This window comes from Cuculus canorus, chromosome 20, assembly GCF_017976375.1.
Source record: "Cuculus canorus isolate bCucCan1 chromosome 20, bCucCan1.pri, whole genome shotgun sequence".
Classification (NCBI taxonomy): domain Eukaryota; kingdom Metazoa; phylum Chordata; class Aves; order Cuculiformes; family Cuculidae; genus Cuculus; species Cuculus canorus.
In genome coordinates, this window is record NC_071420.1 from 8,331,701 (window position 1) to 8,349,338 (window position 17,638).

Sequence of the window (17,638 nt, forward strand, 5' to 3'; positions counted from 1 at the left end):
GGAGAAGAGAAGGCTCAGAGAAGATCTTATATCGAACTTCCAGCACCTGAAGGGGCTCCAAGAAAGCTGGAGAGGGGCTGTTCACAAAGGCTTGTGGGGATAGGATGAGGGGGAACGGGTATAAACTGGAGAGGGGCAGATTTAGACTGGACATAAGACATGGAGACACTGGAGCAGTTTGCTCCAGGGAAGTTGTGGCTGCCCCATCCCTGGAGGTGTTCCAGGCCAGGTTGGATGGGCCTTGGGCAGCCTGAGCCAGTGGGAGGTGTCCCTGCCCATGGCAGGGGGTTGGAACTGGATGAGCTTTAAGTTCTCTTCCAACCCAAACTATTCTATGATCCTATGTCAATCCATGCCCTAACGGGCCATGCCAAGCCAGGCCATGCCTTGCTGAGCATGTGCTGTGCCAAGCCGTGCCAGGCTGTGCCAGGCTGTGCAGGGCTAGGCTATGCTAAGCTGTGCCACGCCAAACCAAGCCGAGCAAACTGTGCAGGGCAAGACAGTGCCAAGCTGGACAAGGCCAGGACATTCCGTGGCAAGCCAAGGTGTGCCAACCTGAGCTGTGCAAGGCCAGGCTGTTCCAAGCCTTGCTATGCCATGCCGAGCCAAGCTGAGACATGTTGGTCAAGGCTGTGCTGAGCTGTGCCATGCCGTGCCGTGCCATGCCGTGCCGTGCCGTGCCATGCAGGGTTAGGCTATACCAAGCCAAACCATGCTGAGCCAAGCTCAGCCAAGTAGGGAAAGGCTGTGCCATGCCATGCCAAGCCACATCGTGCTGAGCCAAGCTGTGCCAAACCACATTGCTATGAGCTGAGCTGTATAGAGCATTCTATGCCAAACCATGCCATGCTGAGCCAAGCCAAGCCATGTGGGGAAGGCTGTGAGGAGCTGCTGTGCTATACCACACTGAGCCATACAGTGCCATGCCAAACCATGCTACGCTGGGCCAAGCCATGCCAAGCCAAGCTGCTGAGCTGTGTTGTGCCATGCTGAGCCATGCAGGGCCAGGCCACGCCAAGCTGTGTCGTGGTGAACTGGGTTGTGCTGAGCCATGCTGTACTGTGCAGCGCCAGGCCATGCCACATTGAGCTGAGAGAAGCCATGTGGCACGAGGCTGTGCAAAGCTGTGCTACGCCATGCCAGTCCATCTAGGACCATGCCAAGCCATGCCATGATGAATGGAGGAAAGCCGTGTGAGGCAAGCCTGTGCTACACCATGCTATGTCGTGCCGATCTGGGTAGAATGAGGCCATGCCAAGCCATGCCACGCTGGCCTAAGACAAGCCATGAGATATATGGCTGTACCAAGCCGTGCTATGTCATATTGATCCATTCAGGTTGAGGCCATGCCAAGCCAAATCCATCCGAACTGTACAGGGCAAGGCTATACCAAGCCATATCCTACCAGGCCAAACCATGCTAAACTGATCCATGCAGGAGCAGCTCATGCCAAGCCATGCCACGCAGAGCTGAGCCATGTGGTGCAAGGCTGTGCCAAGCCATGCTTTGCCATGCCAATCCATGCAGGAGCAGGCCATGCCAAGCTGTGCCGTGCCAAGCCAAGCCAATCCCAGCCTAGCTCTGCAGGTCAAGGCTGAACCAAACCAAATCATACCAAACCATGCTAAACCATACAAAGGCCACAGCATACCAAGCCATACCATGGCAAACCATGCACGATGAGGCCATGCCAAGCTGTGCCGTGCAAATCCAAGCCAAACCCAGCTGAGCTATCCAGCCCAAGGCTGTACCAACCCATGCAAACCATACAAGAGCCACATCATACCATGCCAAACCATGCTAAGCTGAGACAAGCCACATCGGGCAAGCCTGTGCCAAGCTGTGTTATGCCATGCTGATCCATGCATGACAAGGCTATGCCAAGCTGTGCCGTGCCATTCCAAGCTAAACCCAGCCATGCCGTCCAGCTCAATGCTGTACTGAACCATACTAAACCACGCCAGGGCCACACCATACCAAGCCATACCATGCCAAACCATGCAGGATGAAGCCACGCCAAGCTGTACTAAGCCAATCCAAGCCAAACCCAGCCATGCCGTCCAGCTCAAGGCTGTGCCAAACCATGCAAGGGCCACACCATACCAAGCCATACCATGCCAAACCTTGCTAAACCCAGCCACACCGAGCTGAGACAAGCCACAGTGGGGCAAGGCTTTGCTGAGCTGTGCAGTGCCAATCCAAGCCAAACCCAGATGAGCTCTACAAATTCATGCACACCGTACCAAGCCATACCATGCCAAACCATGCATGATGAGGCCATGCCAAGCCGCGCCATGCCAACCCAAGCCAAACCCAGCCGTGCCATCCAGCTCAAGGCTGGACCAAACCCTGCTAAAACACACCAGGGCCACGCCAAACCAAACCATACCATGCCAAACCCAACTATGCCAACACCAACAGGTGGCGACAGGTCCCCATGGCACCCCTTTAACCCCTTCAGCACCGAGCCGTGCTGCGAGACGTCTCGGCACGGAGTCTCAGCACGGCGTGTAAAGGCTTAACCGAGCTCATTTTCCCCTTTAACCCTCCCCCGCCTCCCCCCCGGCCGGTTATCGTGCTGGTTAATCCCGTATGTAAATGGCAGCCAATGGATGGTGCCGTTGCGCGGGGTTGGGATTAGCGGCGGGGCGAATGGCTGGCACTTTTACTGGGATTACAGAACAAAGAGCTCCTCTCCTTGCCCGGGGTGGGTTTTTTAACACCCCCCCGTTCCTTTTCTTTTCCCTTTAAGCCCCCACCGGGCGGAGGGAGGCGGCGGGAGGCGGTGGGAGGTGGCTCCATCGCCCGCCCCCGCCGCTCCGCGCAGCCTCGCCGGGGAGGCAGGAGCGCCGCGCCCCAGCGCCCAAGGTAAGGAAAAGTTTGGACCCCCCCTTCCTCCTCACCCTCCTCAGCCTCCCCCTTGCTCCTCGGGGCGCTGGGGGGAGCGAGGTCTTTACGGGAGGATGCGGGGGGTGTCGGGGCTGGGGGTGCGGGAGGATGCTGGGGGTGATGGGGCTGGGGGATGCTTGGGGGTGTCAGGGCTTGGGGGATGTTGCGGGGTGATGGGGTGCTGTGGTTTATAGGGCTGGAGGATGTATGGGGGTGTTACGGGGCTGGGGATGCTTGGCTTGATAGGGCTGGGGGGCTGCTGGGGTTTGTAGGGCTGGGGGTGCGGGAGGATGCTGGGGTGATAGGGTTGGGGGATGCTTGGGGGTGTCAGGGCTTGGGGGATATTGCGGGGCTGGGGATGCTTGGCTTGATAGGGCTGAGGGGCTGCTGGGGTTTATAGGGCTGGGGATGCGGGAGGATGCTGGGGTGATAGGGTTGGGGGATGCTTGGGGGTGATGGGGTTGGGAGATGCTTGGGGGTGTCAGGGCTTGGGGGCTGTTGCGGGGCTGTGGGATGACGGGGTTTATAGGGCTGGAGGATGCATTGGGATGTTGCGGGGCTGGGGATGCTTGTCTTGATAGGGCTGGGGGGCTGCTGGGGTTTATAGGGCTGAGGGTGCAGGAGGATGCTGGGGGTGATAGGGTTGAGGGAATGCTTGGGGGTGTCAGGACTTGGGGATGTTGCGGCGCTCTGGGGTGCTGTGGTTTATAGGGCTGGAGGATGCATGGGGATGTTGTGGGGCTGGGGATGCTTGGCTTGATAGGGCTGGGGGAGCATGGAGTGTTAGGGCTGCAGGAGGATGCTGGGGGTGATAGGGCCTGGGGGATGCTTGGCTTGATAAGGGCTGGGGGAAAAGGGAGTGCTAGGGCTGCAGGATGCAAGGGGGCATCAGGGCTTGGAAGATGTTGCGGGGCAATAGGGCTGGGGGGCTGCTGGGGTTTATAGCACTGCGGGATGCAGGAGGATGCTGGGGTGGTGAGGCTGGGGGATGCATGGAGGTGTCAGGGCTTGGGGCAAGTTGCGGGGCTGGGGGATGCTTGGCTTGATAGGGCTGGGGGGCTGCTGGGGTTTAGAGGGCTGGGGGGTGCAGGTGGATGCTGGGGGGAAAGAGGGTGTTAGGGCTGCAGGAAGATGCTGGGGGTTGATAGGGTTGCACGATGCAAGGGGGCATCAGGGCTTGGGGGATGTTGCAGGGCAATAGGGCTGGAGGGCTGCTGGGGTGTGATGGGGCTAGGGGCCTGCGGGAGGATGCTGGGGGTCATAGGGCTGGGGGGACATGGGTTGTTAGGGCTGCAGGAGAATGCTGGGGGGTGATAGAGTTGCAGGATGCAAGGGGCGTCAGGGCTTGGGGGGGTGTTGCTGGGCAATAGGGCTGGGGGATGCATGGGGGATGCCAGGGCTTGGGGGATGTTGTGAAGGAATAGAGCTGGGGGCTGCTGGGGGGTGCAGGGCAGACATCGGGACTGGGGACTGCAGAGGGATGTTAGGGCTGCAAGAGGATGCTGGGGGCAGAGGGCTGCAGGATACAAAGGGGCATCAGGGCTTGGGGGATGTGGGGCTGGGGGATGCTTGGCTTGAGAGGGCTGAGGGTCTGCTGAGGGAGTCAGAGCTGGGGAGTGCAGGGGGTATTAGGGCTGCAGGAGGATGCTGGGGGCTGATAGGGCTGCAGGATGCAAGGGAGCATCAGGGCTTGGGGGCTGTTGCGGGGCAATAGGGCTGGGAGATCCTTGGTTTGATAGGGCTGGGGGCTGCTAGGGGGTCAGTAGGGCTGCTGGAGGCAGAGGGGGCATCAGGGTTTGGGGGATGTTGTGGGGTTTGGGGGATGCTTGGCTTAGTAGGGCTGGGGATGCAGGGAGGTGTTAGGGCTGCAGGAGGGTGCTGTGGGGGAGAGGGCTGCAGGATGCAAGAGGGTATCAGGGCTTGGTGGATGTTGTGGGGCTGGAGGATGATGCTTGGTTTATTAGGATAGGAGTCTAGGGGGTGTAATAGGACTGGGGGACTGCTGGAGGGTCATAATGCTGGGGGATGCAGGGGGATGTCAGGGTTTTGGGGGTATTGAGGGGCATTAGGGCTGTGAGGTGATGCTTGGTTTACTAGGGCTGGAGGAGTGCAGGGGGTCATTAGGGCTACGAAGGGGTGCTGGGCTCATTAGGGCTGGGAGATATTGTGGGGCAACAGGGCTGAGGTGTGTGGAGGGGGGCATTAGGGCTGGGGGATGATGCAGGGCAATAGGGCTGGGGATGTTGGGGGGGCTGTAGGGCTTGGGAGAGATGCTGGGGGTAGTGGGAATGGGGCATTGTTGAGCTCATGGGGACTGGTGAGCATTAGAGCTGGTGGGGGATGATGATGGGGCTGTGGGGGCTGGAGTGGGGAGTTGCCAGGAGGCAATAGCACGAGTCGGGGGGCATTAGAGGGTGTTAGTGCTGCAGGGGTGCTTGGGGTGCTATGGCAGGGGACTGCAGGGGGCAATAGGGCTGAGGGGCAGGGGACTGAGAGCGCTGTGGGGTGCTGGGCAGTTGGGCTGTCCCTGGGTGTCCACCACAGCAGTATCCTAAATCCCAAAGGCAGCTCCAGGGCCAGCAGCTGCCCCAGCTGAGGCTGGTGGTGCTGGGCAGGAAGGGAAGCTGCAAGCAGGGCTTTGCTGGGGCTGCCTCCCTCTCCGCTGGCGCGGGGAAAGGCGGCAGCACGGCTGGAAATAGAAACGCAGTGTTGAGCTGACGAAGCGCTCGGGGCTTCGGTTAGGCTGGTAACATGGCTTTGGCAGCGCAGTTCATGGGGTGCAGGGACAGATATCCTCTCAGCTCCCCAGAGCTGGCAGAGGCAAGTGGAGGTTTCCCAGTGCGTCGAGATGACTGTGATGGGGAGAACATTGCTCCCTGGGGAGATGATGCCCTTGTCCTTCCAGCGAGAGGGGCTGGTGGTAGGTTTGTCCGGGATAAGCTGTGAATCGGAGCCTTCCTATTAATGCATCCCACACCAGAGTGAGCCTCAGACCCGGCAACACTGTGCAGGTAACCCCGGGCACCGGGCACGCTTGGGCAAGAGTGGTTCGGGAGGTGTTGGTGCCGCTGAGCATCGCTGCAGAGCCACGGGCCAGGGGTCGCGGGTGCTTTGGGGTCGGTTGCTGAGCCTCCTGCCACATCCATTGCCCTCGGCATGCAAGCTCCGGACATTGGAACCTCTGGGGACATTGGAACCTCTGGGGACATTGGCACAGAGCCTTGCGTCACGGGAGCCCCCCGCTTCAGGGTGGCTGCTCCCTGTGCCACTCCTGTGCGTACAAGCGCCTTTAATTCTGCAGGATCGCAGGTCTGGGACCCAATGTAGCTGGACCTGCTACGTTAGGTGTTGCCTGTCCAAGCCCACGGAATTTCCTGCTCCTGTGGAAACCGCCACAGCACTCGCTCTGAAAGGAGGAAACGGTGTGGTGGCCACTGGCCTCGGACCTGACCCCGCTGGTGGCTGAGGCGTGGCAGTGGGCGCTGGCACAGCGGTGCATGCCACTGGCAGGGTGGTATCAAGCAGCCGGTTGGGTGTCAGGGTCGCCTTCGAGCCACAGCAGCGCGGCGCAGCTCTGTGGTTCCCCACAGGTGCCACGGTCCTCTCCTTTCACGCCCACAGACACAGAGGATGGGGTGTCGCGGTTTGGGGCTGTGGCGCTGGTTTTCCCATGCGTTGCTGCTGTCTGAGCTGGAGTTGCTTCTCAAGGACATGGTTTCAGGGTTGAACACTACCCGAGACGCATCGCCGCTGGGTGTGGGGCAGCAGAAGGGGTCAGGCAGCTGCCCGGGTGCTGTGCTGGGGAGGGATGAAGGGGACACATGCTGGTGGCCGCTGCCACCTCTCTCTTCTCTCCCCCATGTCTCGGTGCAGGAGCTGCTGGTGCTGCCGCGAGTCGCTGCTCATTTAGGTTCATTAACGGGAAGCTGGGAGAGGAGGGAACCTGCTCAGGGGTGTATTTAGCAACCTGCCCTACCGCGTTGGCTGAGAGACACAGTGCCCTCACTGGCAACCCACTGCTGTCCCAGGAACCCAGCATGATGCCGATAGAATCATAGAATCACCAGGTTGGAAAGGACCCATTGGATCGTCAAGTCCAAAAGGCGTCCAGTGGGACCTTGTGTGAGGCAGGAGGTGACAAGGAGGCTGGGATTTGGGACTGGCATGGAGAGGACAGGTCTGGTTGCCCTCTGTGATGTGCGTTGCATACGACTTCAGCGATGCTCCGCTTAAAGGAACGACTAAAATCCCAAACCCCAAAAATCCCAGAGCAAAAGAAGTGACCTCCCGCCGCTGGAGCTAATGGGGGATTCCCATCTGCAGCTCCCACAGGAAATAGCTCAGATTTTTTTCAGCAATTATCAATGCCCTGTACTTCCTTCGGGAATTTTGGCGGCTGCACCGTGGCAGCCAGGCTGGAGGAATGCGGAGGGACTCCGGACACCGGCCAGGCTTGTCCCCAGCTGGTTGCCTGCTGCAGGGCTGACCCCTGGGGTGGGAGCAGGGCTTGGTGCTGCCATCCCCAGCGTGGGCAGCAGCAACACCCTACCCTGCCCTCTGGCTGATGGGCACAGTTATTCCTTGTGCCACCGGCATCCAGTGGCAGCTGGACGTGCTGGTGGTTCCTCCTGGGACTACTGCTCCCGGGATGGCTAGGTTTGGGCGTAGATGTCTGGTGATGATTTAAGGAAGGGAATACTTGAGCGAGGGGCTGTGTCGGTGCCCACGCTTTGCTCCTGGCCCTCCAGCGATGTCTGTGTGTTGTAGGTCCTCTGCAAGGACAAACCTCCTCTGGGGCTTTGAGGGAAGCAGAGGCGGATGGTGAAGGCACACAGGGTGGGTTCACCACTGTCAGAAGTCCTCCCCTTGAGCTGGAGGAGGAAAGGACCTACTGGCAGCCTACTGGGAGCAATGGGCTGGGTTGGGGTGCTGCTGTCAGAGAGATCCCCCTCAAGCAGCTGGGACATCGCTGTTGTGAGGAATACCCCTGAGTCTCGTCCTGTTTTGGGACCTGCTGCCAAACGCTGCTTTACAAACACTGGCGGTGGTTTCCAACAGATTTACCCACGACATCAGCAAGAGCTTTCCCGTAGGTAGGATGCTAGGAAGAAAGTGCTTGGTACACCAATCCCCTCCTCAAGAGCAGGCTGTACTGAGGTGGGATTTGCACTCCTGCAGGCAAAGAGCTTCTCTTTGAATTTTCTGGCTTCACATTGCCTCATCTCCGCTCCATGCTGATCTGGCTGTATTTAGGACAGAATTAACCTCAGCAGAATGAGCAGGAGACCAGCGAGGAGCATCGTCCGTTAGCAGAGCTTCCCCTCTCAGAACTGCTCTTCACCTCTCACGTGAGGAATGAGATGTCTGTCTTCATTGTCTTTAAACCTGCAGCATCAAAAGAAGCAAACACTGGTGGAGAGGTTGGTGCAGACCTGGGAGGGGTCCTGGAAATGTTCCATCCAGCACCCACCTGCATGCCTGCGACCTCTGCCCCAGCATTAGGGAGCCCATATGTTCCCTGCTTGTGGGTGACATCCCCCATGGGGTGTGCTGGGGTCCAGCTGCACCCCTGAGCCGTTCACAGAGGGGGTGCAAATGCTGGTGGTAGGCACCCTAGACCTGCTGCTGATCATCTGCTCCTGGAAACCTGGGAGCTCATGGGAGCTTGGAGGGTGCTTTGAGGCACAGAGCCCTCTGGAGATGGTGGGAGGGGAACTGGTGGGCGGGATGTTTTCTAACTTCTTGCACCTTTTGGGGATATGTGAGGATGCTGGTCACTGCCAGCAGTTGTGTCCCCTGCTTACCTGGGCTGTTTCTGAAGGAGATACCTTCCCCTGTAATGGGTAGATGGAGGTTGGAGGGATTTACCCACTTCCAAGAGAAACACGTGGTGCCCGGGCCCTGATAACAGACCACTCTGGTGTGTAGTTTGGAGAGGGGCTGAGAAATCCCTTTACATGAGAAGAGGCATTTGGTAGTGAGGTTGGAGCTAAGCCCCATTCCTGGCTGAGGCGCGGGATGGATGCATGGGATCCCAGTCACAGGTCACACTGGTGGTGAGGCCATCAAGGAGGTTTTGGCTTCTGTCTTCCATGCTAAGAAAAAGCAAAGAACCTCAAAGCTTTCCCTCTGGTAACTGTTCATTGGAGAAATGTAGAGGCGGTCAGTCTGGCTTAGGGAAAACTCATGGTGAGTGAAGTGGAAGTCCTCTGGAGCAAGATAGTGCTAAGGAGATGAAACCATGGCAATGGGTGAGGATGACCTCCTTGGTTTTGTCTGGTTGCTGTGTGAGAAGGTGCTTCATCCGTCTCTAAAGGGCGGTGTCTCTGTGCCCAGGTTTCGGCAGAGCTCGTGTCTTGCCTTTACCTCCGGCTGTGTGGACGTGTCTCCTGCCAGGGAAACAAGCCATTCCTTAGTGCCTGCGTGAGGTGACCTTGCCTTAGGGCACTCAGCTCATTGGGTTGCTCATCTGCTGCTAGAGCTCCAGCCTGGTGGCACCGAAGGGTTGGCCCTGGGCAGTGGAGATGGCTCCGGCCATCGCACTGGGGATAGAAGTGACTCCCCGGAGGTGAGCAGAGCTCCGGACACAAGGACATACAGATGAAAAAGGTAAACCCAGCCCTGCTTCTAATTAGTGGCAATTTTCGAGACTGAAATTAAGCCTGGCCACTTTGTAAGGGTTTGGTGCTGAGAGCACGTGTGGCACGTTGCATCGATGATGGGAGCCGCACCAGTAAGGCAGGTGCTGCCTTCCCCTGCCTGCTGCCAGCCTTCGGTGAGAGCCTCTGGGATGCCGCAAGGCTTAGGAAAAGGCTTGAGATGAGTTTCTAGGCTGCTGGTCCGTACCCCACTGCTGGGCACCACCTTATAGTGGTAGGATTTTCCCTGTGTTGATGGTGGTGCTTGGACCTTTCCCAAAGGGACCCTAAAGGATGGTTTGCGTTCGGGGCTGGACCGGTGCTGAGCCACCGGGAATGGGTATTTTGCCTTATCTCCCCTGGCACCATTGGGATGGGGCTGTGCCTGCTGCGATCGGGCTTTGGGATGTATGTAAGACTCCCATCACAGTCACACTCCTCCCCATCAGGTCAGTTTTCTGCTTGTTTCATTGAAGGGCAGGAGACAGGGATGGAAAACCTGTAGGAAAGGCAGGATTCTGTCTCCCTAATTAGTAGAGGCCTCATTATCATTTCTACCCAGACCTCTGGTAATGATTAAATATGTGGGAATTATCTTTATTATTTGTATTACATTGGTATTTAGCAGGCTAGGACCCTGTTTGCCACGCAAACAGTGAACAGCAGTCCTTGCCTGGACTCTGGCACATGCATTGCGTGTCTTGGGATGAGTGGGTTTGGATTTGAGCCCCGTGAGCCCACGGCATCGCCTGGATAGCTACTGCAGCTCCACTTCCCAGTGCATAGAAGGGTTTAAAGCATTGAATTGTAGGTCTTTTTTGGTGCATACAAGTCACATGTGTTTCAGTACGGGAGGGGAAAAAAATCAGTGTATTAGCATGACCTGTGAAATTGTGATTTTTTTTTTTAATATATATAAAAGATATATTATTTTTTTTTCTGGTATCTGGGTTGTTGAAGCCCAGGAGTTGGCTGCTGCTTTTAGATGCTCTCGCTTTATTGTTGGAGGACTACAATAAAGCAATCTCGTTAGGTAAATATAACGATGTTACGATCTACCATCTGCTAAAGCGCTGTTGTGCGGCGCTGGCGTGGTGGGAGCTGCTGCTGTGCTGCTTCTTCCCTGCTCCTTCTTGCTGGTGTCCGCCACGGGTCTTGCACGTCCTAGGAGAAACACGAGTGGTTGGTACGATGGAGAAAAGCCTTTTCCATATGTTTTCCTCCCTTTTAGTCAGCCAGGGAATGCAAAGAGTTGAACCCTTCTGGCTGGTGAGGACCGATTCCCTTTGGAGTGTGGTGGGGGTGTTGGGATGGCTTTAGGCTCATCGGCAAGTCCTGCCAAATCTGGGTCACGGTGTTGCTGATCCCTGGAGATCCTGATGTGAGGGGATGCTCTGGTCTGTAGGGGTTTCCTGAGGTACCACCTGCTCACTGGGTCCCACAGCATCATCCTTGTTCCCATGGGACTGGTGGGACAACCCTGTCCTGGTGGCAGCAGGGACCCCCCCAGGCGCTCAAAGCCCTTTTGCAATCACGATCAGGGAAAGATCGCGCTGGTCGGCAAAATATGTGAGGAACTCTGCTTGTTTAAAGTGCCTTTGGGGTTTTGGGCCTTAAATAAACATCCTGGTTGGGGTTTGGGTTGGAGGTTTTCATCGCGGGAAAGGCAGGCGGGGGGAAGGGAGCCGTGCCAGTGCCCCGAGTCAGCGTGTACGTTCTGACAAGGTTATAAATTAGCTTCATTAGAGGAGGATCACTGAAAATAAATTGCTCCGCACCCTTTAGGGGCATCGCTGGGCTGTAATTTCATCTTGTCTTCCTGGGGATGAATGACTGGAAACCCCTTACGTGAAATTGGAGCAATTTACCCTGCGTTAATGCTTGGTGGTTTTGCCTCCCCAACGATGCAGGCGCCCCTCCATACCCCTAAATGAAGCTCGACCAGGGGCTCGTGTTGGAAGTTGGGAGTTAGCTGGGGTTCACAGCAGGTTTCTGGAGAGGAGATGGTTTTCTGGATGCCAATAAGCCCATCTGCCAGCCCAGCACATGCCGGCCCCTTCCACCACTGCTCGACAGCTTCCCTGGGAGATGCCTGGCTGGGAAGAGGAGTGTGCTGGGCATTGGAACTCTGAAGAAGCAGCGCAGTTCAAAGCGAGTGGCCCCTGTGCTGTTAATGCAGATCTGCAGTGGGAGCAGGCAGCGGGCGACCTTTAACAGGACATTAAACATTTATTAAAGCCATTAGAATTAGTGTCAGGTTGTATTTATTTATTTTATTTTAAAAGAAAAGGGTGGGGGGAAGACACGGGAGAGGTGAGCGTTGTCTGAGAGCCCCGTGAGATGACCGACCTGGTGTTGCATTGTATCCCCAACCCTACCCGTGCAAAGACCTGGATCCAGGATGGATCCAGCATCCGCCTGTGCCTTTCCCACGGCTCCTTGCTGGATCCTGCTGCAGGGAAGAGCAGGCACCCAGCATCTGGCATCAAAAATCCCACCTCCATCTTGGGTTCCTCAAATACTTGTCATTAGGGTGGGTTGTTTTTTTTTCCCCACTTGCCCAAAGGTTTATTCCTTCATGGGGAGGTGGGAGAGCACAAGATTAACCTCGCATCTCTCCCACATCGTCTTCCCGCAGCCGCCCCTTGGCTTTCCAGAGCTACCCCTCTGAGGATTATGCGCTCTCTTGAAAACCTCTTTGTTTCTCCATGTTTGCTGTTGTAATTTATGTACGATGCCGTCACATGTTGAAAAACAAGGTCTTTATCTCCGTGGGAATTACACCTGCAGAAATCCAGCCCTATCGCTGCCTGCACACGGGGCTCTCCATGATAAAAGCCGACTCCGGCGCTGCAGCAGCGATGCAAAAGTTTCCTCTGCGTTAGCTGCCGGCGAGAGCGATGCTCACCTCCCCTCTGCACCTTGTAGTGTGCAGATCTCCTCATCTTTAAATACTCCCTGAAAGCAGGTTGCTTAGGTTGTGGCTTGTAAATTCCCTTCCTCCTGATTTATTTCTTTCTCCTCTAGCAACATAGGTATCATTGAATAATTTTTTTTTTTTGGCTTCTGGTTGATTTATTGTATTTTCTTTCTGCATGCGAGATGCATATTTCCACGCTCGCTGACTTTCTGGCATGCCACGGACCCAGCGTGGTGATACCGATGGATGGAGCAGAGAGCGCGGGGCCAGGGATGCCTGTGGGTGGCTGGCAGCCGCGCTCCTGGGAAGGGCTATTTTTAACAGCTTGGATCATGCTGGATTGCTATCGATGTGCCGGAGCACGTAGGCATTCTTTATTGTTTTAAACCTGATAGTTAAAAATAATGCAGAGTTCTGCTGTGAGCAGCCGCTGCTGAGGATGGTCCAGGATGCCGGCTTTGCTGCGGCATCTGCTCGGCTCCCACCGGTTGATGACCGCAGTAGGGTAGGGAAGCCGATGCCCGTTGCAGCCAGAGCCAACCCTTTGGAGATGCAGGACCACAAGAGCAGGAAGGGAAATGGCTTCCACTGGGGCTGCAGGCGAGGAAAGCAGTGGGAGGGTGGATGACATGTATGGCTTTCCCCGTGTACCCCCTCCCAAAAGCAAACTAGGAGCAGCTGGGTTGCACTCCAGCCTCGCCTGGAGGCAGGACGCAGTACCGGGGTCTCCCTGCTCTTCCTCCTCCTCTCTATAACTCCCTGCTTGTGGTTGAATCAGGCTTGGGGAGTGCCAGGCTGGGTCTGTGACCCCCTGCCTAGAAAATGCCTATGGAAAACCTTACAGCGAGCTCTGTCCCTTTTAAGCCCTCATGCTGTGGTGTATTGAGGGTTTCTCTGTCTTCCCCCACCCAGCTTTCTCTAACCTGCTTTTCACCACTGATGCTACAAAAGGCATTTAAGCCCAGAACCTTCCTTCTCGGTATTGATTTTGCTTCCTGCTCGAGTCTCTCTGTGCTGCCCGTAGTGTTTTGAGTAGCTGGAAGGATGCTGGGGAGAGTGGGGCTGCCTCTTTGTGGGGGCTTTGTGTCCCAGCAGTGGGGTGGAGAGGCACTGGTGGCGATGGAGTGGGACCTCTCCTTGGAGGCACTGATATCCTGGGGGTCATGGGTTTGGGCTGCAAAGAGCACTCAACGAAGATGCTGAAGAAATGCGGGATCCCACTCAGCACCTGGGAAAAGCCTCTCATAGGACCATCAGGGCCATTTGTCCTCCTGGTCCCACATCACCGGCTTCAGGGAGAGGTTGAGGCGCTTCTTCCCATCTTGGGGGAAAAATAGCATCTTGCTTTTAATCAGTTTTTTTGGCTCCTCCCGGGTCAGCGACTTCACAGAGAGCGAGGCACAGTGGCAAAGCAGCTGAAATAAACCCGCCTATTTAAATATTTACTTGCCCATTATAAAGTAGCTCCGTGTTTATCTGCTGTGTGTGTGGTGCAAAGAGCTGTTCGGAGGGCTCTCCGGCTCTCCCGGGCTTGGCATTCTTGCCGCTGGGCAGCGCGGGCACTCATTGCCTAAATGCTTGACGCCTATTTAAAGGGAACTGATTAAGAAATTTAATTCACAATCTTGGGCTCCGTGGGTCTCGATCTCAATGTTTTGATTGCAGTGGAACAGGGACGGATGCGGGCAAACGTGCTGCTTCCCATCCTTCTGGCTGAAGCAAGAGGTAATTAGGGGGCTTTGGGGGTGAGTTTGTATTGAAAATTCTCATTTTCTTTTTATTGTTTTGTGGCGTATGAGGCTATGTGGGTCTTGGTGGGGTCTGGGGTGCGGATCTGTACTTGGTGGCATCTGGAGTTGGGGTGATGGAGAGCCTGAGCTGCTTCCTGATGGTGCAGACCCTTGTTTGCCATCATGAAATAGTTAAGATGAAAATTGTGTTTTGGAGAAAAAAGGAATACAAATTAATTTAGAATGGAGTAAGATGTTTTGCAAGGAGGTGGTGAAACAGTGGCCCAGGTTGCCCAGAGGCGTGGTAGAAGCCCCATCCTTGGAAACATTCAAGGTCAGGTTGGATAGGGCTTTTGGAAACCTGATATAGTTGAACATGTCCGTGCTTGCAAGGGAGTTGATGATCTTTATAGGTCCCTACCTCATGGATTAAGACATGAAAGGGTTTCCAGTTTTCAGCCTTACAGATGCATGTGCAAAAAATAAGCTGCCAGCCCAAAAAAGCTGTTTGTCCTCTGCCTTCCCTGTGACAAAGCGCTCTCTCTTTGCACTGCCCCAAAAATCTGTTTTTTTGAGGTGCTGATCCGCACACCTGGTATCTCCTCCTGGAACCATCACCATCCTGGAGCTCCATCAACATCAAGCCACCTCCCACACCAAAACCATGATACACACGGGGATTTTTTTCTGCTATTTATGGGGTGTCTGAGCTGGACTATTGCTTTCCCCAGTGACAGGGAACCGGGGTGCTTTACAGCTGCCTCAGTACCCCCCAAACCCACCTCAGGCACCCTGAGAGGCGGCAGGTGATGGACATTGGGTGCCTATTTCCCTGCCCTTTCACCTAAAGCAAGCTCTGAATTTGGGATGCTGCTTCTCTTGGCGCTTTGTCAGGCGCCAGAGCTGTTGATTAAGGGAAATGTGCCATGAGGCAGGTTTGCTTTGCAGGATTAAAAGCAAATAAATATTTATGCGTTATGCAAAGCAGGCCCGATAAGATATGCGTATCATTGGGAATTTGAAGTGCTTTCGGTTTGGGCCCAAGATGAAGGGGTGCGTGTGGTGGTGCGTTATGTAGGTTTAAAGGGATGTTTTTCCTCCTGCTGCACAAAAATAAAAATAGAGAGGGGAAAACCAAGTTTTTTTCGTGTCTTGGGCTGCTCTAGTCTTGGGTTTTGCCATCTCCCTGCGTCCCCTTGTCTTTAACGGCAGGGATGGAGAAGAGCCAGGGAGAGAGGGCAGTGCAGGCAGCATTTCGTATGCAAATATAATGCTGGCCCTGTTCCTAATATTCGCTGTGTTTACACGTAAATGCAAACAACTGTTGACTTAGTTTCAACAGATAATGTGTTTCATAACACAATGGAAATGAGAATTACGGTGGAATTTAGCAGGGGGAACATGTGTTTTTGCGAGACCTCGGGCTCCGCTGGCCCTGTGTGCCATGACGCGGTCGTGGTGGTGCTGGCATCGCCGGGGCTCGATGTCTTTGGGGACCCCTTCTTGCTGGTGTTGGGGGGTGCCTCTGCTGAATGATTTGCCTTGCTAAACCACCCTGAAATGGGGTGAGTGAGAGAGGAGGGCAGGGCTGGTCGGCTGCAGGATGGGCGAGTTGAACCGGCTCGCCAGCAAGGCTGGGCGGGGGGCTGGAATCCCCCTGAAGTTATAGGAAATGGGGCAGTTTGCAGTTGGGAAAGAAGATGCTTGTGTGCTTTGAGGGATCAAGGCATCCGGAAGAGAGACTTGCTGGCCCAAGCCACTGTTGGAGCCCAACTGGTGCGTCTGAGGAGAGAGGAGGTGGCCTTGGCCAGGTCACCTTGACTCCGAGCAGAAGCGTGCGGGCTGTGTTTTAGGGCCGGATCCTGGCCAGCCCAAAGCAGCACTTGCAGGACACCCCAAAGCCAACCCTAACACCGGCCGAGGTGGCCTTTGAGTCACGACTCAAATTGTTGGCCATTAAAGTGGCTCCTGCCACCCTTCCCACCCCACTGCATCCCAAATCCTGCCAGGGAGGGACCCTTGTACCTCTCCTGGGATGCTGCCTTGCCCTTCCCAGCTAAAGGCACCGATGCACCTGGGCAGCTCCCCACAGCCCCGAGGAGCCGAGCCCATGGAAATGGGCGATTCGGGTGTCAGGTGTGTGTAATGGCTGTCTCCGGGCATGGGTTTGTCCTGTCTGTCTGTCTGTCTGCCTGTCTCTGGTTGCCACCCGGTGCAGGAGGGCTCAGGGTGCTCGTTAAAAAAAGGGCAACGGACCCCTGTGAATACAGCAGAGGGCAATTTTGTGATGTGCACCGAGGCTATAGTAGACACCAGCAAATCTTTATCAGGGAGTGCAGGAGTAGGATGAGGGGGAGTAATTTTAAGCTGTGAGAGGGGAGACTGAGATGAGATGTTAGAGAGAAATGTTTTGCTGTGAGGGTGGGGAGGCCCTGGCCCAGGTTGCCCAGAGCAGTGGTGGCTGCCCCATCCCTGGAGGTGTTCCAGGCCAGGTTGGATGGGCCTTGGAGCCCCTGATCCAGTGGGAGGTGTCCCTGCCCATGGCAGGATTTGGAACTAGTCCTTTCCAACCCAAACCATTCTGTGAATCTCCCCCCAAGAGATGTAGAGGTGGTCACACTGGTGGGGACCCCTCAGCTGGAGGTGCATGGCTCTGCCAGCCACTGTGGACCCCCAGAACTCCCCAGCCATGGAGCTGCTGCTGGGATGGGCACGATGCAGCGTGGCAGGACTTGGTGTGGCAGCCCCAGGCATGATGTCAGGGCCCAGGGAAGCCAGAGCCATCCTTGGCCGGTCCTGTGTCAGCTTGCTGTGGAGAGTGATGTCTGCCTGGGGTGGGTGGGGGCCGCAGCACCCACGGCTGTTGGTGTCTGGCAGCCGGCGGTGATGCCGAACCCTGATAGCGCTGCAGTAATGGCAGGGTTTGCATGGGAAGCAGCAGTTTTCCAGGCTGCTGCCATGGCCGGAGGCTGCCCAGGAAGGACATGGAGAGCCAGCCGGCTCGGGCAGGGAGCTGCCAGCAGCATCCCTCCTCCCTGGTGGCACTGCCATGCTGCCTGGTTCCCTTGAAGGGTCACACCATGGTTGGTGTGTGCTCGGTTTCACCAAAGACTCCTCCATTGCCTGTAGGGAGTCCCCTGCCTGCACCAGGTGCTCTATTTTGGGCAGGTATCAAGGTTGCAAGCTACAAGTTGCTGCCAGCTCTGGGTACACGTGCTCCTGGCAACCGGGCTGGAGCAGAGGGCGAGTGCTGGGGCTACTCGGGACCTGCTGTCACCTTTCTGTCTCAGCCCATAACATAAAACATGGGAGAAGGAGGTGGGCAGGAAAGGGGAGCTCGGCGCGTGAGATGCTCCCATCTCTGAGCCTTCTCTCATCACCTTAGAAAGCCATTTTATCTTTTTTATTGAGCTTATTTATATGGCAGAGAGTCAGGGCTGGGATTAGCAAATAGCCTGTCC

At 56.0% G+C, this 17,638-nt stretch overlaps 1 protein-coding gene across 8 annotated transcripts in view; it reads left to right on the plus strand.

Moving 5' to 3' along the window:
* The first annotated feature begins 2,636 nt into the window (after positions 1-2,636).
* GTF2IRD1 (GTF2I repeat domain containing 1) overlaps positions 2,637-17,638 on the plus strand; it is a 73,129-nt gene continuing 58,127 nt past the window's right edge. For 2 of the 8 annotated variants that reach the window (XM_054084958.1, XM_054084961.1), the window contains exon 1: positions 5,390-5,900. Coding sequence is in view for 4 of the 8 variants with exons in the window: in XM_054084954.1 (XP_053940929.1) it covers positions 9,490-9,498 (9 nt within the window). In the remaining 4 variants the exon portion in view is untranslated. Of the gene's footprint in view, positions 2,869-5,389; positions 5,901-8,704; positions 9,499-13,927; positions 14,173-17,638 lie in introns of those variants that run through there. The other 6 variants (XM_054084954.1, XM_054084953.1, XM_054084952.1 and 3 more) reach the window with 6 other exon arrangements.